This window comes from Miniopterus natalensis, chromosome 2 (assembly GCF_054644295.1).
Source record: "Miniopterus natalensis isolate mMinNat1 chromosome 2, mMinNat1.hap1, whole genome shotgun sequence".
Lineage (NCBI taxonomy): Eukaryota > Metazoa > Chordata > Mammalia > Chiroptera > Miniopteridae > Miniopterus > Miniopterus natalensis.
The window spans coordinates 33,220,407-33,247,020 of record NC_142082.1 but is presented as its reverse complement, the minus strand read 5'-3'; the positions used below and the strand labels follow the sequence as shown (position 1 = coordinate 33,247,020).

The 26,614-nt window shown below is 38.0% G+C and overlaps 2 protein-coding genes and 1 long non-coding RNA gene across 13 annotated transcripts in view; 2 read left to right on the top strand and 1 right to left on the bottom strand.

The window, feature by feature from the left end:
• Window positions 1-7,949, top strand: part of BIVM (basic, immunoglobulin-like variable motif containing) — a 30,849-nt gene extending 22,900 nt beyond the window's left edge. For 6 of the 7 annotated variants that reach the window (XM_087814246.1, XM_087814242.1, XM_016203854.2 and 3 more), the window contains 4 exons: window positions 2,730-2,862; window positions 4,278-4,364; window positions 5,185-5,281; window positions 6,260-7,949. In XM_087814246.1, the coding sequence (XP_087670372.1) occupies window positions 2,730-2,862; window positions 4,278-4,364; window positions 5,185-5,281; window positions 6,260-6,553 (611 nt within the window). In that variant the 3' untranslated portion in view covers window positions 6,554-7,949. The remainder of the gene's footprint in view (window positions 1-2,729; window positions 2,863-4,277; window positions 4,365-5,184; window positions 5,282-6,259) is intronic. The other variant, XM_087814244.1, reaches the window with a different exon arrangement.
• Window positions 7,950-9,097: 1,148 nt separating this feature from the next.
• On the bottom strand, window positions 9,098-11,481 carry LOC107530190 (uncharacterized). The gene is made up of 3 exons (XR_001602505.2): window positions 10,837-11,481; window positions 10,050-10,128; window positions 9,098-9,568 (listed from the first exon to the last, which is right to left on the bottom strand). It is a non-coding gene; the product is annotated as an uncharacterized LOC107530190 (long non-coding RNA).
• The window catches only part of ERCC5 (ERCC excision repair 5, endonuclease), a 34,070-nt gene continuing 18,740 nt past the window's right edge, over window positions 11,285-26,614 (top strand). For 2 of the 5 annotated variants that reach the window (XR_015714029.1, XM_087814237.1), the window contains exons 1-8: window positions 11,289-11,732; window positions 14,391-14,566; window positions 16,008-16,123; window positions 16,612-16,698; window positions 17,834-17,894; window positions 20,668-20,811; window positions 22,816-23,023; window positions 23,344-24,438. Coding sequence is in view for 4 of the 5 variants with exons in the window: in XM_087814237.1 (XP_087670363.1) it covers window positions 11,645-11,732; window positions 14,391-14,566; window positions 16,008-16,123; window positions 16,612-16,698; window positions 17,834-17,894; window positions 20,668-20,811; window positions 22,816-23,023; window positions 23,344-24,438 (1,975 nt within the window). In the remaining variant the exon portion in view is untranslated. Of the gene's footprint in view, window positions 11,733-14,390; window positions 14,567-16,007; window positions 16,124-16,611; window positions 16,699-17,101; window positions 17,261-17,833; window positions 17,895-20,667; window positions 20,812-22,815; window positions 23,024-23,343; window positions 24,439-26,614 lie in introns of those variants that run through there. The other 3 variants (XM_087814238.1, XM_087814236.1, XM_087814239.1) reach the window with 3 other exon arrangements.

The following is a 26,614-nucleotide window of genomic DNA, read 5'->3' as shown; positions in this document are numbered from 1 at the left end:
CGGCACTATCTTATTCTACCCTGTTTTAAAGTTACTTATTTTATTTTCCCTATGAGGACAGCTTGACATATTGGGTTATTAAATTTTTTTTTTGTTTCCTGTAGTTTCTGATACAGTTAGTAGATTCTCATAAATTGCTTCCTGAATTGAGTTAAATGAAATTTCCTCTTAACTCTAGACTGGTGGCTCTCAAATTGTGGTCCCTAGACTAACATTAGCATCACTGGTAACTTGTTAGACTTGCAAATTCTTGGTCCCTAATCCAGACCTACTGGGTCAGACACCAGTGATCTGTTGTTTAACAAGCCTTGCATGCTCAAGTTTGAGAACTACTGCTACAGTCTTTCTAAAGAGGTGTTATCTAACTTTATGAAGAGCTTGATCTTCCGTTGATAGGAAATCTGGAATATATTCCAGGACATTAGAGTAATTGCTAATCAAGTGCCTACCACAAGTGCCTACTTCATAAGACTGTAAGGGAGTGCAGAATGGGACAGTGTCTATGAAAGATACAGGATGCTTGCTGTTTACTTCTCCTGGATTGTTCTATCCCCTAGAATGCACTTCACCCACATCCTTCTCATCTTTCATGTTTCAGCTTAAATGCCACCACCTCCAAGTGGCATTGAATATTACTGAACATTAAAGTGGGATGCCTGAGCCATTCTTTTAACCCAGCACCTTATTTATTTCATTTCAAGCACACATTATGATTCGTGATGATTTTATTTGCTTGTTGTTGGTTTCCTGCACTGGACAGTAAGCTCCATGAGGCCAGGAACCCAGCCTGTCTGTCCTATTCCCCCTGTCTTACCAGTGCCTCACACACAGGAGGACTTGATAAATATGTGTTTAAAACAAAAAAAGCAGGCCTGGACGGTATGGCTTAATCGGTTGAGTGTCATCCAGTGCACTGAAAGGTCTCTGGTTCGATTCCTAGTCAGGGCACATGCCCAGGTTGTGGGTTTGATACCCAGTTGGGATGTGTGCAGGAGGCAACTGATCAATGTTTCTCTCTTGCATCAATGTTGCTTTCTCTTTCTCCCTCTCCCTTCCTTTCTCTCTAAAATAAATAAAAACATACTTAAAAAAACCCAAAAAACAAAGAAATTAATTGCTAATCATAGTCATAGTAAAGAAATCAGCTGTTTTGTTTTACATTTGACTTAAGAAAGGAGGAAAGTGTGAAATACGGATTTTCATTAAAAAGTTATATAAAAGTTCTTTCATTAACAATTTTAGTTATTTGGGAAAATGTTATATTTGGCATTTTCACAATTTAAAAAATATTTCTAGAGTTTTTTTCCTAAACCAATTACATGTATAAACATGTTTTTGCATTTAATTAATTTATGAGGAGTCTAGATCCATATATTTACATTTGCTTACTATCCTGTAACCTATCTACAATCAAATTCAGCTATGGAAATGAAATATTGAGTGTCTTCTGAATTTTAGTTCCTGCAATTTTTCATTTAGAGCTTACCTTGGGTGTCAATTTTTAAATTATCAAGGGAACTCAACCAGGAAGATTTATTTATCATTATAAAATAGAGATTTTAGCAGAAAAGACCACCTTGCCATGCATGTATATTCTGATGGTAGGCCATGAAGCAAAAAATCTATGGGAAAGGTCTAGATGAAACCTTAGAGAAAGAGTTTAAGACAAAAATGTTACTATCTCTGTGGAACTCAAAAATTGTGTGTATCTACAGGGGCGGAGGTGGGGTTCAGCCACTGACCTTGCTGTTCTTAGTGTTCTGCAGTTACTTCAGTGGCTAGAAAGTCATTAAGAAACCATGACTTGCAAGCCTTCATCTACTTAGCTATTTTTAGGACTTCCAGTTTTAGTAGGCTATTTGTTAGTGAATAATTTAGTTTCTTCTAGGAGATGCAGGTTACTGAAATCTCAGTTAATGGCTTTAAGTATTGAGTGCTGGTAAAAACTTGTTGCTTATTGTAATACTTTTGAAATTATCTCACAATTAATATAGCCATGGGAAAATAAGGAGGAGCACTTATAAAAGGATGCCCTGGTACTACCAGTCTGCCTCGAGAGATGTTCTTACCTTGTGAAAGCTGTTCCTCTAGTCTGTGAAACTTTTGGAGAAAGATGAAATTGTATGTTATTGGGGGGAAATTTCCATATTTGGAACTTTATCATCTGGAATTTATATTCATATACATCAGTGGTCTTCAAATTGGGATGTACACACTGTAGGAACTTTGCAAGAAGATCACTGTGATATGGGAAGGACATATTAGAATGTCTTTATTTTAATCTAATTTAAAATGCCTACTTTTTGTATATCTTTAAAAATATATATACATTAGTACATTAGTATATGCACATAATTTATAAACAAAAGTGCTTATAATGGGCATGTTTACTCAGAAATTTCTAGTGACAGATGTGTTCAGCCAGAAAAGTTGAGACCATTGATGTATGCAGTAGGTATTAGGTTATGGTAATTAAATTTCATGTGTGTTATTAGGACGATTTGGTAAGCACGGCATATTTCAGCTCTTTAGTTTGCTATTCTGTTTATCTGGGTTTCAGTGTGATGGGTAAAGCTGAAAATAAATCCATTAATACTTTTTTGTATCATCAGTAGCTTCTCATTTTTCCCCAGCAGTGTCAGTGTATTCCGAGTAATGTCTCTTGTTAACTAGTCCTTCGAGTAAAACGTGGATAGTGCTTTATATGGTCGTGTTTTTGTTTTTTGTAGCTTCAGGAGCCTTGTCGAAGTTAACTCGTGGATTGAAAGATGAATCCCTGGCTTATATCTATCATTGCCAAAATCATTACTTTTGTCCAATTGGCTTTGAAGCAACCCCTATTAAAGCCAATAAAGCATTCAGGTAAGCATTTCTGTATGTGGATACTTGACCATGAAATGTGTTGTAGAAAGCATTAAGAAATACTTAGTGCTTAGAAACTGCAAGACTTAGTGATTTGCTTTCCTTACATGAAGTGAGATGATTCTTAAAACATTTGAGCTAATTCTTTTGCAGAAGTGCATTTGATTGAATTTTATTTATTTCTTTAACAAAATTATATATTTATTTTAAAAATTAATTTATTAGGGTGACTGAATCCTAGCACTCTTTTCCCTCTATAGCAAGCTTTCTCCCTGCTGGGTTGAGATAATGCCAGGATAGTTAAAGGCAAAGGAAGAAGTGCCCTGAGAGTGGTGAAAACAGAAGCCACGAATACTTTGAGTAAAAGCATTGATAGGCAGAGTTCCTCACCCAGCTCAGGTTCTGTTTTTTTCACGCCTAGGTCAGTGGCCTTGGTAATTGAAGGTGAGGAAGAGGTAGCGCTGTTGTCTCAGAGAGTGCTGAGGGTCAGTCAGCCTGGGAGAGTAAGGCTTGGTCACCTGTGGGGTAGGACCGGTTCTTTGAGGCTGCTGGCCTTGCAACCTTTGTATCCCACCCGAGGCACTTGGCAGGGGTTGGGTGGGGGTGGAGGGTTGCTGTGTGGGGGCTGGGGGCCGGGATCCTGAGACAGGCAGGGTCTAGCTGGGAGACTCAGGAAGCTGGACATTGAATTTCTGTGAATGTGGGGTAAGAGGAGAACTACCTGATCTCTCCAAATCCTGAAATGTTTTATTCATCTCTCTGGCGGTGAGGTATGTTGTGTTTCTTATGTGGTTTCACCCTGCAGTGGCACCTTACTCCAGACATCTAGCACATGTAAAACGTGAAAAAGTAGGTACTTCTACTATGTACCCTTTGGAGGAGAGTTTGTTACCTCTGCCTACACCTAAGAATTACCAGAGATGCTTTTCAAACTGTGCAAATCCTTGCCTGTGCTAAACTCCAGACCTATTTGAATTAGAATTTTCCAGAGAGTGATTAGGGCATCAGTATGTTTAAAAGTTCTACAGGTGAATCACTGCCTTAGGGTTTTATTTTTAGGATGCCTTTTGAAACTTTTTGAATGCATAGTACGAAGAGAAGAGTAGCTGAAGAATTCTGGTAGCATGCTAGGATTGTTTTCCTCTTAAATGCTGAGAGGTAGTATATGTCAACTTTTTTAGCCCTAGATTTTGTAATAGGAGATCAATACCAAAATTTAATTTATGCTTTCTCTTTAATTGTGTTCAGACATTTGCTTAAGCCTAAACTCCAATATCTATTCTAGTGTTAATAAATGCCATCTTTCAATAAACTTTAATATATCTTTTATTAATATATAATTGAAGCATTATTTTCAAGGGAGCAAAAGACCTTTGTTAAACATACTGTATACTGTGAATGTATTTTAAATCTAGCAGGGGTACCCTCTCACCACAAGAAGTAGAATATTGGATCTTAATTGGAGAATCAAGTAGAAAACATCCTGCTATTCACTGTAAAAAGTATGTTAACTTCCTTTGTTTTTTGTTTTTCCCCCCAATTGCTGCTGAAAAATCTGTTGGAATTTTTATAAGAATACAATCCATAGAATCCATAGTTTAGTTTGCAGAGGATTGTATCATAACAATATGGAGTTTTCTAATCTGTGAACATGGACTATACCTCCACTTAATTAGAGCTTTAATTTCTCTCCAGCAATATTTTGTGGTATTTTTCAATATACAGTTTATATGTATTTTGTTAAAATTTTTCTGTAAGTATATTTTTTGATGCTATTGTAAATTGATTTTTTTATTCTCAGTTATTTTCTGGTTGTGTACAGAAAAACAATTGGTTTCCCTATATAGGCCTTAAATTGTGCATCTTTACCAAATGCACTTAGTAGTTCTATTAATAGTTTTGCAATCCAAAGCAATTTGTAATTGCTTTGGATTTTCCACACAATCATGTTGTCTGTAAATAAAAGCATGTTAATTTTTAAGTCTTTTGGAAATGTATTTGACTCTTATTAAGAAGCAAATATAGAATGTTTCTACTTCAGCCTGCAGGATGTCATCTAATAGGTTGATATATATATATAATGTTTTTTTTTTTCATAGGGAGACTAACCAGTTTTAAACTGAGGACCTTGGCAATAGTTGCATAAACAGAATTATCATTAAAAAAAAGAGTTTATTAGAGCTTAGTAGGTAGAACAATCCTGAGAAAAGTGACTTATTGCCACGGTAATATTGTAGAATATTGCTCGTGTGAAAAGTTCCATTACAATGGTGTTATGTACTAAAAAGAAAATTGTGCTTTATTCTTCATTCTTAACTATAGATGGGCAGATATTGTTACTGATCTAAATACTCAAAATCCAGAATTTCTAGATATCCGGCACTTGGAGAGGGGGCTACAGTATCGAAAAACCAAGAAGGTAAGAACACCATTGTATTTGAAGGTATTTTCCAGTTGGCCAAAATACAGTATTTTACTCAGCACTCTAGATTGTAAATAATAGAAACCCAGTTTAGACCATCTTAGACAGAAAAGTGAAAATTATTTTAAGGACACGGGTATGTTTAAAACAAAAGGGCAAGGTGTGTAGCCTAAATTCATAAGGGCCTGGTACCAGGTAAAAAAATGTTAACAGGGACCAAGTCACTAGTCTGTCTCATTTTTTTGGAAGTTATATGTTACCTTTTTTTTTTCTGATTATTTAATTCCTGAAGATCATCATTATTTTTATGTCTCTCTTTCAGATGAGCAGTCTAAATTGGGACTGACCTGCCTCAGGCCTAGTTCCATAGTCTTGGCCCAGCTTAGGTCAGGTGTTCACTCCTGAGCCATATTAACTGTGGCCTTGGGGCAAAGCCATGTGTACAAACATTACTGGGAGTATTTCTCAGAGAAATGTAGATTCTATGGATTGAGTAGACATCCCATTGATATAATCCTACTAACAAATGAAGAGTGTGTGGGAGAGGAAGAGGAATGATGGTGTTTGGATGAAGCAGAAGGGGAGGCTAGATTGTATGTGAGTGGCATATGGGGGAAATGTGTTTTGGTTCCTTTGTTTCCTCATTAACTTTCTGAGGATTCTCAATGAAGAGGCAAAAGAGAAAAGACTCAAGAAACTAATCCTTTCTATTGGTGCAAATGGGTGACTTAGTGCATTGATTCAGGATATGACTTTCTTGACTTAGTATGTTACTATCAAATATTGACAAAGGTGTGGGCATTGGTATTGTTTTGTAATGGCAGCTGGTCAGGGAAGATGCAGGATAATGTGATCTGATGATGTTTGAAAGGATGAGTACTGTTTTGAGGCAGGTGAAGGGGAAAAAAATAAGGGAATTCATAGGAACAGTTCGTTTCCCATCATTTTCTTCACCCAGCTTTTTTTCCTTCTCAGGTTGGGGGAAATTTGCATTGTATTATAGCATTCCAGAGACTTAGTTGGCAAAGGTTTGGCCTTTGGAACTTTCCATTTGGAACCATTAGACAAGAGTCACAACCTCTAACACATGGCCAGGGAATTGCCAAATCTGAGAGTGAAGACAATATCTCCAAGAAGCATCATGGGCGCCTGGGCCGGTCTTTCAGTGCAAGTTTCCATCAAGACTCAGCATGGAAAAAGATGTCCAGTATCCATGAGAGAAGAAACAGTGGCTACCAGGGTTACAGTGATTATGGTGGGAATGATTGACTATGCCTGGGTACTGAAAACTCATGTTGAGCACTGGTCTGTACAGGACTGCATTAAGACAGTAGAAGATTTTATTAAGTCTACATAAAATAGGAACAGATCTTGTGGTACAAAACATAACCCTGTAGTTCTCCAGTAAATAAGCTTGTATATGATTATGATGGGAGATTTCAGATATAGAAGCAGATAAGCACAGATTACTGTCTTTTTAAATTTAAGAGTATATAAACATTCTGGACAATTTAACAAAATCCAGTACAATTACATATAAACAAATACAAATTTACTTAATAACATTACAATTTGAAATAGTTAAGCATGACATGATTTCTTATGACTTGATCTCCAGATGTTTGTTGCAGATAGTTTTATTCCTAAGCTCATGATGTAAGGCACTGTCTGCCCTTAAAAAAAGAAAATGGGGCTGTTGATTCTAGTTTTCTCTCATGGTTAAAGCTCATTTAAAATTATTCGGAGTCTAGTAATTCTTTCACTGTAGCAGTGTCTTACCTGCCTCCTGTTTCCTGGTTAACTTTCTCAGGATTCTCAATAAAGAGGCAAAAGAGAAAACACTCAAGAAACTAATCCTTCCTATTGGTGCAAATGGCTGACCTAGTATATTGTTTCAGGATATTCTTGGCTTTCTTGACTTGGTATGCTAGTATCAAATATTGCCAAGAACTTTAGGCCTTGAAAGACTTCTGTAAGTCTACAGTATGTTTTAGGCAGAGTAAAAGAACAAGTGGCATCCATAGTTTCTATATCCAAGGTAATCTGTGAAATGAGATCTGATAATTGACTCAGATATGGAGTCACATACTGATAACAGCATTAAAGATGCATTCAGAATACCATGCCACTCAGAGGGCAACTATCTATATTCCAAACTTTGAGCTGTTTCCCTTTTTAAAAACATGTAGACAATTAGTTGTTTGAAGTGAGTGTTAAATAGTTCAGAAAGTGTGAATTTCATGTATTTGAGCTCCTCTGTACTTGCTGTCAATTTTTCTTGTGCCGTCACATGACTCACAAATGATTAGGATCCCTTGTTCTTTCATTTCAGAGGCTGTTCTAGAACTCAAATCAGTAACTTGATTATTACAAGGTGCTGAATATGTTGGTAACCATATTACAATATCATCTCAAGGAGAAGGTTCAGATTTTTATTTTAAAAATATTTTCATTTTCTCTTTTGAATTTTATATCCATTTATCCACTTAGACATGCCTAAGCCTACAAAAGGGGATATATATTATGAAATAGTAATTTTTCTGAAGGGACTATTTTGCTTAAAATGCAAAGGACTGAAAAAGATTTGTAGGTTGTTGATTTTGTTACTTCATACTGGAACTTTTGTGAAGTTTTCATCAAATAAAGTTTTGTTTTCTACTTTTAATCATGTGAATGTTTTGAACCTGTTTTAGGGAGTATTAAAATTTTGTTTGAAGTACATGATAATTTGTCAGTTCTAAGTAGTGTGTTATAAGAAACCATCTTGTATCTAACTTTTATAATGAATGGACTAGGACTTTTATAATTAATGTATTAGGACTATAATTTTAGATTTCTATAAGACTTTATAATAGGAAATAGGAAATTTAATTCTTATTAGCTTGAAACAATTGAAGTTGTCAGCTGTGTAGGTCAAACATGGTTCAATATCAGCAATTTCACATGGTTTGAATATTTCAGATATGAGAAGGAGCCAAGAGGAAATGAGACAAATGCAATATAAAATATAGAATACAGTGACACCTAAGAAAAGATGGTGAGTTTACATAGATTGCTTATTGGCCATAAACACGTTTTTATAAGTCTTGATATATACAATCACTTAACTTGGCTTAAAAGTTTTTCAGTTATTAAGAGCACACTGAGGTTTACAGAGATGTTTCCAGAAACAATAAGCAAGTTACAGCACACTTCTCTTTCAATATTAGTAACATTCCTGTCAAAAAGGAGGGTCACCTCCTTTTTGGAGTCTCCATAGAAGCACTAAGGTTCAAATACTGGCTCTGCACTTAATAGCTGTTTCGCCTTGGGCAAATTATTTTTTGTGTGCTTGTTTCCTCATTTGTAAAGCGGGATAATAGTACCTATAAATTGTTTTGAATAAGTAAGTCAGTACATGAAGAGTTTTCAGAACACTGCTTTGTAGATAGGAATTGCTATTTAAGTGCTTGCTGTTATTATTCCAGATGTGTATTTTACTGTTCTGAAACTTGAGAGCCCTTTAAACAGTATCTCAAGGAGCCAGTTCCTTGTAAATCAGATAGACACCCCTCAGTTTCTGTTCCTTCAAAAGAATATTTTGTATTTGCTCTGGTTTTAAAAACACTTATAGTATTCACATGTCCACATTGGCTACTTTTTTTTATACAGCTCTCAGATGGTAAAAAATGTTCAGTTACATAAAATCTGGAAACTGTTTGTTTTCTTACTACTATTCCCCATCATTAGGCCAAGTTGGTGCAGCACCTCTAACACTTCCCAACTTGCCTTCTCCGGAACACTGGAAGGGCTCCTGCAAGGTGCACTAGGATGCATCACGTTCTGTATCTCAATTTTACCCATAGCGTTTTTTTCCTCAGTCATTCACTCAACAAACTAGGCACTATTACCAAGTAGGTGTTTCATGTTATATCGCTTATCTCAGAACAAATCCAAGATGGTGGCATCTCCATTTTATTCACAGACTCTTATTGGCGAAGAAACTTGCTTAGGATCAAGTATCCTACGGTATCTTAGTTTGCTAGGGCTACCACAACAAAATACCATAGGCTGGGTAGCTTAAACAACAGACATTTATTTATTTTTAAATATAGCTTTATTGATTTCAGAGAGAGGAAGGGAGAGGAGAGAGAGAGACATCAATGATGAGAGAGTCATCATAGATGGGCTGCCTCCTGCACGCCCTGACTGGGGATCAAGCCCACAACCTGGAATGTGCCCCGACCAGGAACTGAACCGCCATCTCCTGGATCCTAGGTCGATGCTCAACTGCTGAGCCAAGCCCTGCCGGGCAAACAGCAGACATTTATTTTTTCACAGTTCTGGAAGCTAGGAGTCCAAGATCAAGGTTTTGACAGGTTTGGTTTCTCCTTGGCATGCAGATCATCGTGTTCTTGCTGTGTCCTCACATGGTGTTTTCTCTATGCACATGTCCTTGGTGTCTCTCTGTGTCCTAATTTCTCCTTCGGACCCCAGTGAGATTGAATTACACTCACCCTAATGGCCTTATTTTTACTTCTTCAACATTTAAAAGGCCCCATCTCCAAATACAATCACATTCTGAGTTACTGGGGGTTAGGGCTTCAACACAGTTTTGGAGGGAGACACAGTTCAGCCAGTTAACACAGGGCTATTATGTAGCTCAGGTGGGATCTGGGCTGATGTCTACCTGACTTGGGAGGAAACACATTCAGCAGGGTGCAAGGTGGCCTGAAGAGCGTCAGACTAGAGGCCGAAGAGGTCACATAGACAATTCAGTACTTACGGAATCTCTGCTAAGTGTCAAGACCGGGGGACACAACAGGCAACGAAATAGTTCTTGGTTTCGATAAATTTACAGTCTACTGTGGAGGGAGACAAAAATTGAGTCGGCAGTTATATTAGTCTCTGTAAAATACAACTAAGAACAATTTCTGGGAATTATCTTATGCTTGTAGAAATGCAAAAAAAAAACAGTTTGTCAGGATTATCCTTGATAGACTATTAGTTGTTACTTGGTCAACTAAACATGGCTATTGTGAACCATCCGTTTGGGGATAGCAATGGTTTTGCTAAAAGCTAATTTTTGATATATTTTCTTTTTATATCATAAAGCATTCGTTTAACGAATTTACCTGCTCATTTAAATCAGCCTTTTCATTGAGCCTGAATCTAGTTTCAATCGTTCAGATATGAACCAATATGTGTAAGATGATCATTTATTAGCTTAGTAGTAAGTTTGCATACAGTCAGCTCTGGTCCTAGCTAAAAGGGTCTGCAAGGCTGGTTTTATGCTCGCTCAGCGAACAGGGGACGACACAAAAGCTCTGAACAAATGTTGCTGGAACAGCGCTCCCGACGAACGCGGTGCGGTCGGGATCTGACCCGCCCCAGGGGTCCAGGGCCACCTCGTCTCCCATTTCTGACCTACAAGCGGTGGAATCCTACATTTTAGATGCCAGAGAAGAAGAAACTGTATTTCAACGATTAATGCTTTAAATCATCTTACTGCAAGTTATCTAGTTACTACAAGTTATCAAACAAATACTTAAAAACACCAACAAAACATCCACCTTTCTGTTCTTGCTTCACATGTAAAACAACACTTAGGATTAAGAGTTTTCACAAGGCCCCGGCCGGCGGCCGGTTAGGGCTTCCTCCCGACACGACGAGGTTCAATCCCAGGTCAGGGCACATAGGAGAAGAGACGAATAAATGCATAAATAAGTGGAACAAGTCGATGTTCCTCTGTTCCTCTCCCTTCCTCTCCCTCTAAAATCAACTTTTACAAAGAGTTTTCACAAGTGGCGGCCTGAGGGGAGCAACCGCGAGTACACACCGCGCATCACTTCAACGTCCAACAGCGACCGAAGCCAGGGAGGAGGGAGCACAGTCCTAGCGGGACGAGCATCCGCGCCAACCGACGCCTCACTTCCGGGCGCGGCGGCGCGTCCATACAACGTCAGCGCGACACTTCCGCTCTGCGCGCGCATCGCTGCCGACGGAATATGGGAAGCCCCATTTCGCGTGGGTTCCGCGCCCACTCGTGAAGCTAGGCGGTGCCGGAGGGGCGCCTTCAGGCTGTTCTGCTCGCCCGCGCTGTCCTCTCACGCAGGTCTTGCGATAAGAGTGCAAACATTTGGGACCACCCGCTGAGCGACACAGGACGTGCTCCTCCCCGCCCTGGCCGTTCTCTGGTTCCGTCTCTTCAGGCGGCTGTCAGCCGCTGGGAACCGCGCGTTCTTTTCCATCTTTCCTGAGCTGGAGCAGAGCCGCTTTCCCCGGGGTCGGGGCAGTGGCGCAGCCGGTTGCGGAGGAATTGGAATAGAAGGTCTCCCGCGATCCCACCGCGGTGCTGCGCTCTGAAGACGCGCCCGCCTCATGGGAGTCCAGGGCCTCTGGAAGCTGCTGGAGTGCTCGGGGCGGCAGGTCAGCCCGGAGACGCTGGAAGGGAAGATCCTGGCCGTGGGTATCCTTCCCGCGCGGCAGGCGAGGGGGCGGGTCGCCGGGGTTGTACTCCCCGTCGGCCGTTCCCTGCCCGCCCCAGCTCTGCGATCGTACCCCTTCGAATTGGAGTCCTGGTTTGGTCCCCTGGGGGCGGAGCTTCACGGAGCCTTCCGCGCTTCTGTTCTCTCGCCTGGAAGGTGCAGGTGATGGGATCTCCACACGGAAGGGCCGTAGGAGGGATGAAGCGATTACTTAAATGAAGGAAGCTTAGAATAGTGTCCGGCACTGTTAATATGGTAAAGTAGTATCCCAGCTGGGAAGTCAGCATGGAGAAAATGAAATGGGCTTCCTACCGGTAGTTTCGCCTACTGTTTTAGTGCTCCATCTAGGTTTGTTAGAGGAAGGGTAGTGTGGGCAGGTGTTTGACCTTTGTTTCGTTTTGTTTTGTTTTTTAAGAATAGGAAATTTATATGGTACTACAATGCACCGAAAAAAAAAAAAATTTCAAAAAATATATAGTGGATTATTTTGCTCCCAGGGCTTTTTAAGGACTGTTGTTTGTGTGCATGTTTGGCTGGTTGTGTTTGTGGCTTTGGAATAAAATGTTTTTCTTCATTATCAAAACATGAATGCTGTTTTTGAAATTTCAGTCTTTTTACTTGTTAAGCATTCCTTTTCCCTTTTTTTTTTTTTTTGGAGTGTCTGTTCTATAAGCGGGCGGTAACATGTTCCCTAAATGGGAACCTATAAATAATATAATAATTATTATATTTTTTGCAATGTGAATAATCTTGGAATACATCAGTAATGGGTTTGTGTTTACAAGGCTTATGCAGGATACCTTGGGGACACGGGGAAGTTTGGGTGGCGGTGTTTTTTTTAAAGCATGTGTCGTATTGCTGCCCTCTAGTGGTTCCTCAAATCACTGCTTTGAGAGCAGTTTTGTCAGGGGAGCCCTTAAAACTGCTACGAAGACTTAGGCCATTTTACATTGCAGCCCTTATGAAGAATTAATTATTTGTAAAGTCATTGAGATGACACATGAAGTTCTGCATTCCAGTTTTTTAGGAAGTTGTCCAAAGTAGGGAAAGGCAAAGCATTTAACTTAGATTATCTATTTTCAGAAGTCTCAGAAGCTCTTTTTGGACATGAAATCATGTCCATTGTTCTGGGACTCAGGGTAGAGCTCCGGAGCAGACTTACACATATTTTCATGGGGTTTTGGGACTTTTTTGAAAGAATCAGTCATTTAAAAGGACTGTCACAGAGACTCAAGTTATAATGATAACCTTATATATATGTATGTGTATGAGGTTATTATAACTTGAATATCTTTGATTGGTCCTATAATTGATTTTGCTTTGTTTATTTTCAGGGGAATTCAAATTCACATATCTGAAATACATTCAGATTTTTTTGTTGTTTTGTAAAATTACCCAAGACATACTAGGTTCATAGTTTACTCTTAGGTCCCTAAAATAAATTGGTCTTTTTCCATTCCATAGCCAAGCGTCTTGCTTATTTATACAATCTAAATGTTTGTGTCAAATAATAAAGAATAATTTAACTTGGCTCCTATGGGCCTTAACATTGGTAAAATGCAGAAAAGTATTAGCAAAATATTATTTTCTCTTTAGTTTGAAATGTCTGTGAGGCGTGAGATAGAGATGTTAACTAGGCCGTTGTTCTGGGACTCGGGGTAGAGCTCGCGAGCAGACTTACACATATGGAAAGTGTGTGGTGTGCCCCCCCCAGGTAGCCTGGGTGGAAAGGAGAGGAGGGCCTGAGAGAGATCATTACTGAAGTCAACACTTAAATGGTGAGTTAGAAGAGCTGGCAAAGAGATGAGAGCATGCCATGTCATGTCTGTCTGTCTTATAGACAAATAGAAAAATAATTAGTTGAAAAGTATATTTTAGAAAAGTTTAAAAACATAAGACTACTCCAGGAAGGAAATACGAATTACATGTAATCACAGCAGAGATAAGTCATCCTAGTATTTTGATGTCCAGACTTCTAGCTTTTTATATTTAACATACTGCATGTTATAAAATGGAATTATATTTTCCATATTTTTAGAACCTGTTTTATTTCTTTTAATAATATTTTATGACTATCTTACCACTGTATATGCTTCTGCAACTTACATCTTTAAGGCTTCCTTGGTATTCCAGCAAATCGGTATATCATAATTTAGTTTTTAAAAAAAGACCTGTTGGAAACTTAAATTTAAAATATTTTCATAATTATAAACAAAAAATCTTATAAGTAACTCTTATTGTAAACCGATGATAATTTCCCAAGGATAAATGTCTGGAAGTGAAATTTTTAGGTAAAATAGGGTACAGGCTAAATTTTTTGCTATGAATTGTCAAGTTGTTCTCCAGAAGAATTGTAATTTCCTACAAGTCTGTAGAGATGATGAGATTTTTTAATATAGCCTTTTTTTTTTTACAATTAGACTTCTTAAAATTTTAAAATTCAGTATGTGAATAGTAATAGTTCAAATAGAGTTAATTGGTTTTAGGTAGATTCCATTAGGGCTAAATATTTTTCAATTTCAAATGAATTGTGATGAGTCCTTAGTGTCAATGTTTGGATAATACCAGTTATTAGGAATTTGAAATTGGGAGGATGAGGAAAGAAATTCCAAAATGGTTTTCATTAACAGCTCTTCTAGATATTAGCATTTGGTTAAACCAGGCGCTTAAAGGAGTCCGAGATCGCCATGGGAACTCAATAGAAAATGCTCATCTTCTCACTTTGTTTCATCGGCTCTGCAAACTCTTATTTTTTCGAATTCGCCCTATTTTTGTGTTTGATGGGGATGCTCCACTATTGAAGAAACAGACTTTGGTAAGAGTTATCGACTTTTTTCTTTGCACATTCTTAGAAAGAAAGAAAAGTTCAGATAAAATTTTAATTTTCTCTCTACAGTATATATCCTGTTTAATTTAAATTATCTTGAACAAATAATCACTTTTTCTTTTAAAAAAGGTTTATATATGAGACTATAACATGGATGCAATTTAACTTTTAATAAAAATACTAAAATTGTTACAATTGAGAGTTTATCCTTTAGAGTATCTTCTTAGTTGTTCTACATTTGTTCCAGTTATGTTGCTATTGCTCAGAGCATTATAGAAAACATACAGGGGGAATGCCTCCCTGAATCTGAGATTGAGGATCCTCCATGATAGTGAGCATTCTTTTAAAGGCAAATTTTAGTAGTGAGCAATGTTATGTGTCGCCAAGTTTGACTAAATGGGTATAAAAGAATGAGAATGAGTTTCTTTATTCTGAAATTAGTTTTAAAAGTGTTTGAACAATATTGTGAATTTCAGAGTAATTGGATATATGATATTTATATGTTGAAAATGTCAGCTCATCACCTTGTAATTGTACCAGACAGATACTGTCTAAGTGAGGACATAGGGTGAAAGTAAGGATTTGCAAATGCTCAGTAAAAGATCTAGACTTAATGTTGTAGTTTTTAATTATTTAAGGCATACTCTGTATCAGGTAGTCTTTGGAAGGATTAGCAAGAAAAGGAGAACTCCAGAACTTACTTACCTACTGATTGTAAGTTTGTATGTACCCCTACACAACACACCCCCAATCCTCCCACTCCTGATAAAGGAGCTAGCTCTACCTTGCAATCATACTGCAGCATATAAATGTATCAAACCAACACACTGTATGCTGTAAACTATGTTACGTGTCACTTACATCTCTGTTTCAAAAAAGGAAAAGGGTGTTTCAGTATTTCTGTCTTACATTCAACCCTAAGCGTGGGAACCACTCCATTTTCCCTACTTAGACGTTTCTTACAAGGTATTCCAATACATTTTAGGATTTCTTATGACATAATCTTGAATATTGAAAGATGGTAACAGATATATAAGTAGTGTATTTTTATAAAAACCAATATCAGAAATGGATTTTGGCATAGCAGTGGCATTTTAAAGAAAAGTTAGTTAATATAATCCCTTTTGGGAAGCATTTACTTAATTATATATCATTAAGTTTTAGGCTTCCTGAGGATGCTTAAAAGAAATTGAAAGTTTAATAGTTTTCTAAATATATAATACCCAGGCCATTAAATAAGAACTAGATGAAGACTGGATTTCCTTTACATATGAGAAACCTGGAGATACTCAGTGATATGGCAATTATAAGACAGGCTAAAACAGCGATAGTCTGAAAACTCAGAAAACCAGATTCTATAGAAAAAAATCACAGATGTGTTTAATATACTAATACCTGCAGTAAAATCTTGTGTCTATTCTTTTCACAGGCTAAGAGAAGGCAGAAAAAGGACTTGGCAACCAGTGACTCCAAAAAAACTACAGAGAAGCTTTTGAAAACATTTTTGAAAAGACAGGCTATCAAAACTGCATTAAGAAGCAAAAGGCAAGAGGGAAATTACATTAATTTTAAAGATTAATTTAAGCCTTTTTAATTTTTGCATTGGATTCCTGTGACTGCCTTTTCCTAATTTTTATCTCTAAGCAGAAAATAGAGGGTGAAATGAGAGGAGTAAGTGGAATGTCCCTTTGACGTAGTTACTTGAAGCTGTGATAATTCTCTGTTCTGTGTGAATCAGGTTTGACAATGGGAAAGGGAAGCTGCAGTGTTGCCCTGCATGCACCTTTTACTTTTATAAGGCTCTTTTTCGTGCCTGCACTGGAGGTTGTGACCCAGGTGCTGAGCAGCTGCAGCAAGTTTCCTTTTTCTCTAGGCTGTACTTAGTTTTCACAGCAGAGGCCTGGGCAGCCAGTGCCCCTGTGTTCCCCCCTTTCTCACCTCCTCAGCATGGGTTATGTAGTCCATGGGGGAGTACTACCGATTCAGAGTACTATTTCCTATCGTCTCTGTTTAAGCCTGTGTGTACTTTTCAGAGATGAAGCACTGCCCAGTCTTACTCAAGTTCAAAGAGAAGATGACATCTATGCTTTGCCACCTTTACAACAGGAAGAAAAAAATAGGTAAATGTTTATTTATTTAAAAACATTTATTATCACTGTCTTCAGACAGACTTAAACCTTTATGGTTTATCTGCATGCTAAGGAATGTGGGAAGAATGCATCTAAAATATGCATTCTTGACACCATTTAGAATATTTTTCAAAACTAAATTTTTTATTAATAACTTGTCTTTGTGTTATGGTGGTTTGTGATTTTTTTTTTTTTCATTCTGTAGAGCCTGTGCTAGGACTGCTGATTTATAATTCACAAAGACATGAATTTAGTTTTTCCTATACTTTGATTACACCTGCTGTCTTTATCTCTTTTTCAGCCTAATGTCTTCTCCCTCACGTCGCCATGCTAAAAGACCGCATATGACAACTTCCTTGCTAAATCCAGTAGATGTTTTGCAGTTCTCAGTTTAACATGGTGCCTGCTGAGAACCCCTCTGGCCAGTCTTTCTCAGACTCCTTTGTGGATTCTTTCTGGTTGGCTGTTAATTGTCAGCAGCTTCTGTGGTTGAAGACCAGTTTGAGTGTGCCCTTCACCTGCCCCCTTTTCTTTCTGTGGGGGCTCCTGAGAGGTTAGGTCACTTCTGGATCAGCCCCGTTCTCTTTATCTTCACCACTGCCACTGTAATGTTGTCTTGAGGTTACTGTACTGGCTTCCAAATTTCTTTCTGTCTCTGATCTTACCCTTTTGTAGGAACCCCTATCGGCCAAGCCCAATCTCTGCTTTGTACTGTAGAATCTGTTAAATCCCAAATCTGATATTGTCATTTCCTTGCTTAAAATACTTTCTAGCTCTCTCTTTTTTTTCTTGTTAGGATAAAACTTCCACCCTTTAATCACATGCTTTTCTAAACATTGTAATTGCTGGAGATTCCAGACAGCTTTTATGACATCCCAAATTTGGGTGAAGTGACTCTTTATTGTACTTTTGGCAACCTGCTCTTCCCATGTGATGGAAGTTCTTAGATCATACAGTGATTGCTCACGTACTGTGTCCCCACCAGACCGTGAGACCAGTGATGGCACACATCTTGCCACCTTGTTCGCCATTGTATCCCCTATAAGTAGTAGCACCTTGAACTCAAGAAGTATTTTGTAGGTGGTCATTAAATCACAGATACTGTAAATGTATGTTTGACTTTCAGTTCAGAAGAGGAAGATGAAAAAGAATGGCAAGAAAGAATGAATCAAAAACAAGCATTGCAGGTACTTAAATAATTTTCAAATTCAGATTTATGCTGTTATTTGAAATGAATGGCATTAAAATGAATAATTTTAATGAGGCAGTATGAATTTATGAAAAGTTTCTGATGAAAATTAAGACAGGTGCCTTTTTTATTGTGTGTGTGTATGTGTGTGTTATATATGCATGTGTATATATGTGTGTGTAAAGTACACGCACATGCATACACATACATGGAATTATGCATACTAGATATCTAAAATAAGCCATTTTTCTTTTATAACCTACCAACCAATAAATAAATATAGTTATACATGCTTGTGTAAAATACAGAACACATACCGTCCACAAATAACTTCTAGTAACATTTTGGTATATATTAGGCCATCCCCCATCCCTCCTATGGTTGAGTGTGTGTGTATTTAGGTATGTGTACATGTATACATACGTATGTAAGTATATGTCTGTGTATGATATGCTATGTAACAGTAGGTTGAAAATGGTAATTTATTATCATCATCTCTTACTGTTCAGGGGTTGATGAAGTCAGTGAGGCAGCTGCCTCTCAGTGTCTCCTGTGTAGGTGCAGTCAGACTGTAGCTGGGACTAGGGTCTTCTCAAAGGCCTCCTTACTTGCATGTCCGCATGTCCAGCAATTGACGCTGGTTGTCAGCCAGAATACCTGCCCATGGCCTCTCCACATGGCCTGAGCTCTTTCACAGCATGGCACTGTTCCAGGGCCAGGCTTCCTTTTCTAGCCAGCTTTGGAGGTTGTGCAGCACCCCTTCCACCACATTCCGTTCCTTACAAGCTAGTTAAGACCAGCCCGTATTTAATGCAAGGAAAGTTAGACCAGATGAGGGATAGAGAACCTGAGGATATGCTTTAATATCTTTTAAAGAGTAACGTCTTTATTGTAGGGAAAGTGAAAACACTTAGGCTTTCTCACGACCTTTTCATGGCAGAAGGCTGCAGTTATGACCATGTTATAACATAGTCATAACAGATGCCCTGTTACCTGACTAGTCTGACCCATTGTTGGCTGAGAGCCACTATTGTCCTGGTTCCTATAAGACTGGCCCAGGGACTTTCAGAGGTATGGATTGTTCCCAGGGGTTTGCGGTTTGTCCCGCAGGGGTGTGGTTTGTCCCCTGTGTATACTCCGCTGGCTGCCACTGGGACGAAGAAAGTGGATTGTTCCCCCTGGGCAGTTTGTTCCCCCTGGGTGGGTTTGTCCCCCAGGGTGTAGTGTGTCTCCCATGTATGCCTGGCTGGCCGCCACCAGGAGAGAGTGTGGGTTTGTCTATCTTGTACATTTGGCCTGCCCGAGACGAATAAAGTAAATGTCTCATCCTCCTTCAGCTCCAGGTGAGGTGGCTGCCCTGACAGAAGATTGTGGCCATTACACTAGGCATTACATTTACAAATTGAGGTTATACTGTGTATACAAGTTTTTGAAAAATTTCTCAAGTTTCTCAAAATAGCAGATAATATTCTTTGGTTCCCAAGTTTCTTATATCTTTATATGATTTTGGTACATCTGATCAAAGACTTTTGAGGAAAAACTGTGTGATCCCTCAACTTATGGAGGTTCTGCATTATTAATATAGCAAATGATAGCTGTCTTGGTAAAGACCATGAACCTTGTGGTCAGAAAGATCTTCACTTAAGTCCAGGTTCTACTGTTAACTAGCTGTTGGATCATAGACAAATTAACTTCTCCAAGGCTTTATTTTCTTTTTTTGTAAACAAAAATAATATCAAAACCTTCCTCATAGGGGTGATGGGAGCACTAATGAGGTAAAGCGTGGGAAGCTCTGAGCAAAGTAACTGGTCTGTTCTAAGTGCTTACTGGTTTGCACAATGCCCACAACATATATACATACAGGAGAGCAAATTGTATTATTTTCTTTGCTGATGAAGAGTTCTAAAGTACTTTTCGTAAAGTACTTTTAGTTAAAATTTAGAAAAGTTTTAGACTTTTCCATGTCTATGAAATTTCTCACTTTTAATTTTAGGTTAAGAGCAAAATAAAATTAATGTAATTAAGGGAATTATAAATATTGTTTCAATTCATAAGGTTCATCCCTACCTCAGGGCCTTTGCACTTGCTGTTCCCTCTGGCTGGAATGCTCTGTCCTTGAGCAGGCTTTTTATTATCTTTCACATCACTGCTCAAGATCATTTTTTTAGTGAGGTCTTCTCTATCGAATTTTTTTCTCTTTCTATTCTTTTTTTTTTTAATCCTCACCCAAGGATATGTTTTTATTGATTTTAGAGAGAAGAAGGTGGGGGAGAGAGAGAGAAACATTGATGTGAGAAAGAAACATTGATCATTTGCCTTTCGTACGTGCCTGGAATGGAAATTGAACTCAAAACCTTTTGGTGTATAGGATGATGCTCCAACCGAGTTCTTCTAATCAACTCTCTTTTCAGAAAAGCCTGCTTTATTTTTTTCATCATTGTCTTGTTTATCACATGTCTTCCTTCACATGTCTTCCTTATCTGGCATGATCTCCATAGTACCCTAGCACCTAGAACAGTGCTTGGCACATTAGAGGTTCCTGTAGGTAATTTTTCTATTGAATGAATGAATGAGTGAATGAGTGGATAGGTACATTCTCTAATCTGCCATTCACTTTGATGCCTATTGCAGATTATGTACAACTATGTTTTGCCTTTTGTAGATTATGTAGAACTCTATTTATGATATAAGCACAAAAAATATCTGTCATGGTGAATAACGTTAAGTGTATGAAATGCTAATTTCGTGGTGTTATGTTTTACTCTTTACAGGAAGAGTTCTTTCAGAATCCTCATGCAATAGATATTGAGTCTGAAGACTTCAGCAGCTTGCCCCCTGAAATAAAGCATGAAATCTTGACTGATATGAAAGAATTTACCAAGCGAAGAAGAACATTATTTGAAGCAATGCCAGAGGTAAAATATATAACAGCACATTAATGTGTAGAATTGAGAACTGCAACAACATTTTTCATTAGAAAAAAGAAAATTGATAAGCTTTACTTATACAGTATGTTTCCAGTAGACCACATTTGTGTATCTCAGAGGTCCTATGAAGCATCATATATTTATAAGTTTGAACTTATAAATATTTACTCAAAGAAGGGTTTCTTGATTTTTCCACCCAAGATCAGATCTTGTCTCCTGCTTTGTGTTCTCATAATACCCTATAACTTCTCTTTATACTTTTTAGCACTCAAATGTACCTATCTTGCTCACCTCTGTATTTTCAGCACCTAGCTCAGTATCTTTCACATAGTAAGTGCCCATTATATGCTTCATGGTTCAGTTCTTAGGTTAGTTCATAAAAGTTATTTTAACCCATAATATTCATTGTAGAATACTAATAGTAATGTAGAACCTAATCACAATGGAAAAGTTTGTTCTAATTGGAAATTCCATGTATCTCTTCCTCTGCTATAAGGCTGGAATGCAGTTTTATCTCCATGTTCTCTCTTCCTGTTCCTGCACAATGGTAGTAGAGAATTTAGTGGTAAATTCTTCAAATTAGAGCATCTGATAGTGGCTTCACAACCACAGAAACCCTGAGCAGGGTGGTGTGCAGAGTTGGGTTTGGTTGAACATGTGTCCTGATCTGTATTTAGTCAGTGAATGAGTTTTGTTTTCCTTTCTATTACTACCACCTATTATTTTTAACATTGTTCTTCTTTAACTCACTGTAGGACAGAAAAGAAATTTTTGCAGCATTATTATTCCTAATGAATGGATTTGGTATTATTTTTTCTATAGACTTTTGAACATTTCTTAAATTGATAACAAAATATGAAAGAGGCCGGAGATACTTCTTTTTCTATCACTCCTTTCTGTTTTTCCATGAAGAATGGGAACACAGGAAATCGCTAAGATATACAGAAATTATATACAAAGGGCAGGAGTAAATTTATTTTTATTTCAGGGGAAAAATCCAGGCTCAGTCTATCAATCAAAGATTTTATTTCTTGAGTGTGAAAGGATCTTTGACTGGTCTTTGAGGAAATAGAATTTGGATTATGTAAACAACAGTGGAAGGAATGGGAGAAACAGAGACAGTCCCTAATGATTTGTCCCACTTGTTTCTCTTTCTGCTACCACAGAGCCTCACGGATTGGTAAACTAGGGTAGTACGGTGCAGCAGCTCAGTGGATCTGTAATTCTGATAGCTAAGGGAAGTTCTGAGTGACCCAGGCTGGGCCATTGTATCATCTGTACATTGGGCATATACAATATTGATAATACAGTGATGGTAAGAAGAGTAATAGTAATAATCATAATAGTAGTAGAAGCAATATAGTATAAGGGTTAATCAAAAGATCTACTTTTGATCCCAGGTCTACCACTAGCTCTGTGGTTGTAGGAAGGGTACTTAGCCTGTTTAAGTCTAAGTTTTTTCAATTTTAGATTGGAGATAATGATATTTTCTCATCAGTGGATGAAAATAAAATGGGATAGTATATATAAAAATACTTAGAAGAATGCCTTACACAGGAAATGCTTTGCAAATGTTAACTATTATTATTAATAACTGTGGTTGCTAAGATTTATTGTTTATCTTTTATGGGCCAGGGACTATGCTGCACACTTGACTTGCCTATTTACTTGCATTCTAGAAAGTTGTCTCATTTATTAAGCCATAATCAAAATGTCACAGTGCCTGACATACATCACATGCTCAATCCATGTTTTTTGAATGCAGGTTAAATCATGAACAATACTCATGCTTTCTTTTGTTTTGTCCAATTCTTTTTGTTTCAAAGACTATATTATAGTTTTCCTAAGTGTTCAAATTTTACTTTTATAATATGAAACTACCATCAATGAAAAAAGTCAATTGCTCTATTTCCACCTGTTGGTAAAGAGATGGATGTATGGTAATATTAGATGTATTTAATATAAAAATTTATTTTATTTATTTTGCTTTAGGAGTCCAATGACTTTTCACAATACCAGCTCAAAGGCTTACTTAAAAAAAACTATCTAAATCAACACATAGAAAATGTCCAAAAGGAAATGAATCAGCAACATTCAGGACAAATCCAAAGGCAATATGAAAGTGAAGGGGGCTTTTTGAAGGAGGTGGAGTCGAGAAGAGTGATCTCTGAAGACACTTCACATTACATCTTGATAAAAGGTATTAATTAGGCCCCATCATTTATTTGATAGTTAAAAGCCAAAAATATGTTGAGTCTCTGAATTCTATAAACTACCACCCCTGGATGATATTAATGAAGCCCTACTTACGTAATAATAATTGTGTAAAGTTATTAATGGATTACCTTCCTTAGTGGGTTGTACCAACCCACTTTAAAATTAATGAGTTAACACTTAATTGCTGATTAAATGAAAATGTGTAACTTCATTTATGAGAACCAGTATACTCTTATTCATATTACTAGAAGTATATTATTATACAGAAATCTACGTAGTGAGAATGTTTTACTTTTTCTTAAGGTATACAAGCTAAGAAAGTTGCAGATGTGGATACAGAGTCTTTTCCATCTTCCAGCAAAATGCACAGCTTGTCTTTTGACATAAAGTCATCTCCATGTGAAAACCTGAAGTCAGAGAAAGAGCCTGATGCTACCCCTCCTTCTCCAAGAACTGTACTGGCTATGCAAGCTGCCATGCTGGGAAGTAGTTCCGAAGAGGAGTTGGAGAGTGAGAATCAAAGGCAGTACAACAAGAGGAATGCATCTGCTACTGTAGATGAAGGCTCCGTATCACCACTGACTCTCTTGGCTATTCAGAAAGCTCTTGATGATGATGAAGACGTGAAAGTGCATGCTGGGAATGATGTGCAGACGGGAGGGTCAGTAGCAAAAAAAATGTCTATGAATAGTTCTGATGAAACTGATGAAGGACTTAAAATGAGAGATGGAAAAGGAATGCTGTTGACAACAGCGCCTCATTCAACCCCTGTGAACTTTGTAGAGGAGCCTGTGACCAGCATTAATGAAAAAGAGCTGGCAGACTCAGCTCCTTTGTCAAGTACTGTCTTTTGTCAAGGCAGTGAATCTAGCATTCCAAAAGAACAAACATCATTTGTTCACATGGTTAATGAAGCCTTTCAGACAAGTGATGAGCCTACCGTTAATGATAGGAAAGATCCAATTCCTTTAGAAAATACAGTGGTTATACACATGGGCGCACCAGAGCTCCACAGTGGAGGAGAACTGACAACACCTCCTGTAAGTTCAAGTTCTATATCAAGGAATGAAACATATACCAAAGTGCTTGAGCTACAACAAGATCTTTGTCCATCTGAGAATAAATATGACTCTTCTGTTCTTTCAAGTGATGATGAAACAGAATGTGAAAAAAATCCTGCTTCTGAAGTTATCGATACTGTCAGTTTGCAGGAAACGAGTAACACACTAAGTGTCCCTTCAGAAGCAATAAGTAACTTAAAAAATGTTAAAGAGCATGAGAATTTCTTGAACACCATTGAAGAACGTGAGATGATGGAATCTTCAGGCCAGGATTTAATTTCACCTCCAAAGTCCACAGAACCAACGGAAATTGACTCTGAAGAAAGTGAATCTGATGGTGGGTGCTTATTCCATTTTAGAGATAAGAATGGTGGGATTTCACATTTGTAGAAACTGAGAGATCCTTTAGTATGGGCCACTTCCCACTCTGTTCAGGTGATGACCTAGAGACCCGGAAAGGTGAAATGATTTTCCCAAGGAAACACAGCTAGTGATGGAATCTTGACCTTTCCTGTTTGCTGTTCTTTTTGTTATTATTTTTAAAGGGAAGGAATACCCTAGTTGGAGAAGATAAACATGAGTTTCCTTTTAGTGTTTTTACCTCTTTATTTTTAATTAATTACAAACTTAAGAAAGTCGAGCGTATTGTAAAGCATTCTAGTTCCTTCATCCAGTACCTCAGTGGCTAGCATTTTACCACATTGGCTTTATCATACCTTTCTGTCTGTCTCTCTCTATATGTGCACCTGTGCATTATATATCTATATCTGTATACAGTTCTATACAACCAATCATCATTAGTCATAGATTCTGTATTTGCAGAACTTGTTTGTAACCCCCAAATCAACACTCACTGCACTGTCTTTGTGATCATTTGTGGACATGCATAGAGCAGCTAAAAATTTGAGTTGCCACACCGTTTCCAGCTATGGTTGAGCAAGGTGACACTCTGCCTCCTTGTTTTAGCTCTCCTACAGAGAAGACCAGAGGGTGGAGATGAGAAAGAGCAATACAGTATAGATCAAGAAACTCTGGCTCTAGGGCCAATTGGACAGGGTTTGAATCCCAACTCTGGCAGCAGTTAGTAGGGTGGCTTCAGGCAATCTCTTAACACTCCTGATCCTCGTTTTCTTGTTAGAAAACAACCAAGTGGGTTGTTTTTAGGATTTTAGATTATAAATAGATTTCCTCTAGGTGCAAAGATTCAGTACTCATGTATTTAGTGTTCTCAATGACTTTATTTATAGAACATAACTGCTGCAAATAAGAAGAAACAACTATGCCCCCCTCTCCCCACAACACACAACACACGCACACGCACGGTAGTTTTTTTCCTGGTGTCTGCCAGGTTTCTCCACTTTAAAGTTGCTATTTTCACTTTGTAATTAGTAAGTATTTTATAGAAAGGAATATTAGGGGCTATATAAATGTGCTGTTACTGAACAAAACTTCACCCACTTGTTTTAGCATCCATTGATGGTTTTTACCTGAATAAATTATGCTATGATGTTTGCCAAATGATGGTTTTCTATATATTGTTTCTTATATATTGTTGGTGTCTTACTATAAGGAAGATCTTCCCTCCATTTATTATTTTTTTGTATCAGTCTAAACTCATGGACTCCTATTTTATTTAGTGAGTTATGGTACTACCATACTTTACTTTGTTGCTTGAATTGTAGCTTTGGCCAGTGGCTAGTTTGTCCCTTCAAGCTGGTTTCTGTGACTTTTGACAATTACCCATTATATTTTGAGCATTTTTTAGCTTTCTGGCTAAGATATTCCAGGTTTATCTTATACTTTCCCTGCCCTTCCCTGAAGCCAGCCATTTCTTCAGGGAGCCCTGGTTCCTTGTAATGTCATGGTGCTTAGAAACCAAGATCTGGGCACTGAGTGTGCTCGCTGTTATCTGGGGTATCATTGCTTCAGGCCTTCTCAGCAGCAGAGCCAGAACATATGTTTATATACACACATGTGCACACACTTGTCTACTTTCTTTCTATATATTAAAATCCATAAATTCATACTGATATTCTAGGTTTCATTCTAGCCTCCACTTTTTTTGTAATTTCCCTTTCTAACACATACCTTGCTCCCATTATCTTCAATATATGTACTTATTTGCTTATTCTCTCTCTATTTGTAACCATCTCCTGACACCATTGGCGCCCTCCTTGGCTTAGGCTGTCTGCTCACTCCAGGCTGCAGGCCCTAAGAGCCCCTGCCCCCTCCATCCTGATTGTGTCCTCAGACCCAGCCCACTCTGCCTGAAGGGGAGGAAGGGAATCAATACATTGCTTAAAGAAAAGACAAGAGCCCGGCCAGGTGTGGCTCAGCGGTTGAGCGTTGACCTGGGATCCAGGCGATCGGGGTTCGATTCCCGGTCAGGGCACATGCCCGGTTTGCGGGCTCGATCAATGACTCTCTCATCATTGATGTTACTCTCTCTCTCTCTCCCTCTCCTTTCCTCTCTCTGAAATCAATAAAGATATATTTAAAAAAAAAAAAAAAAG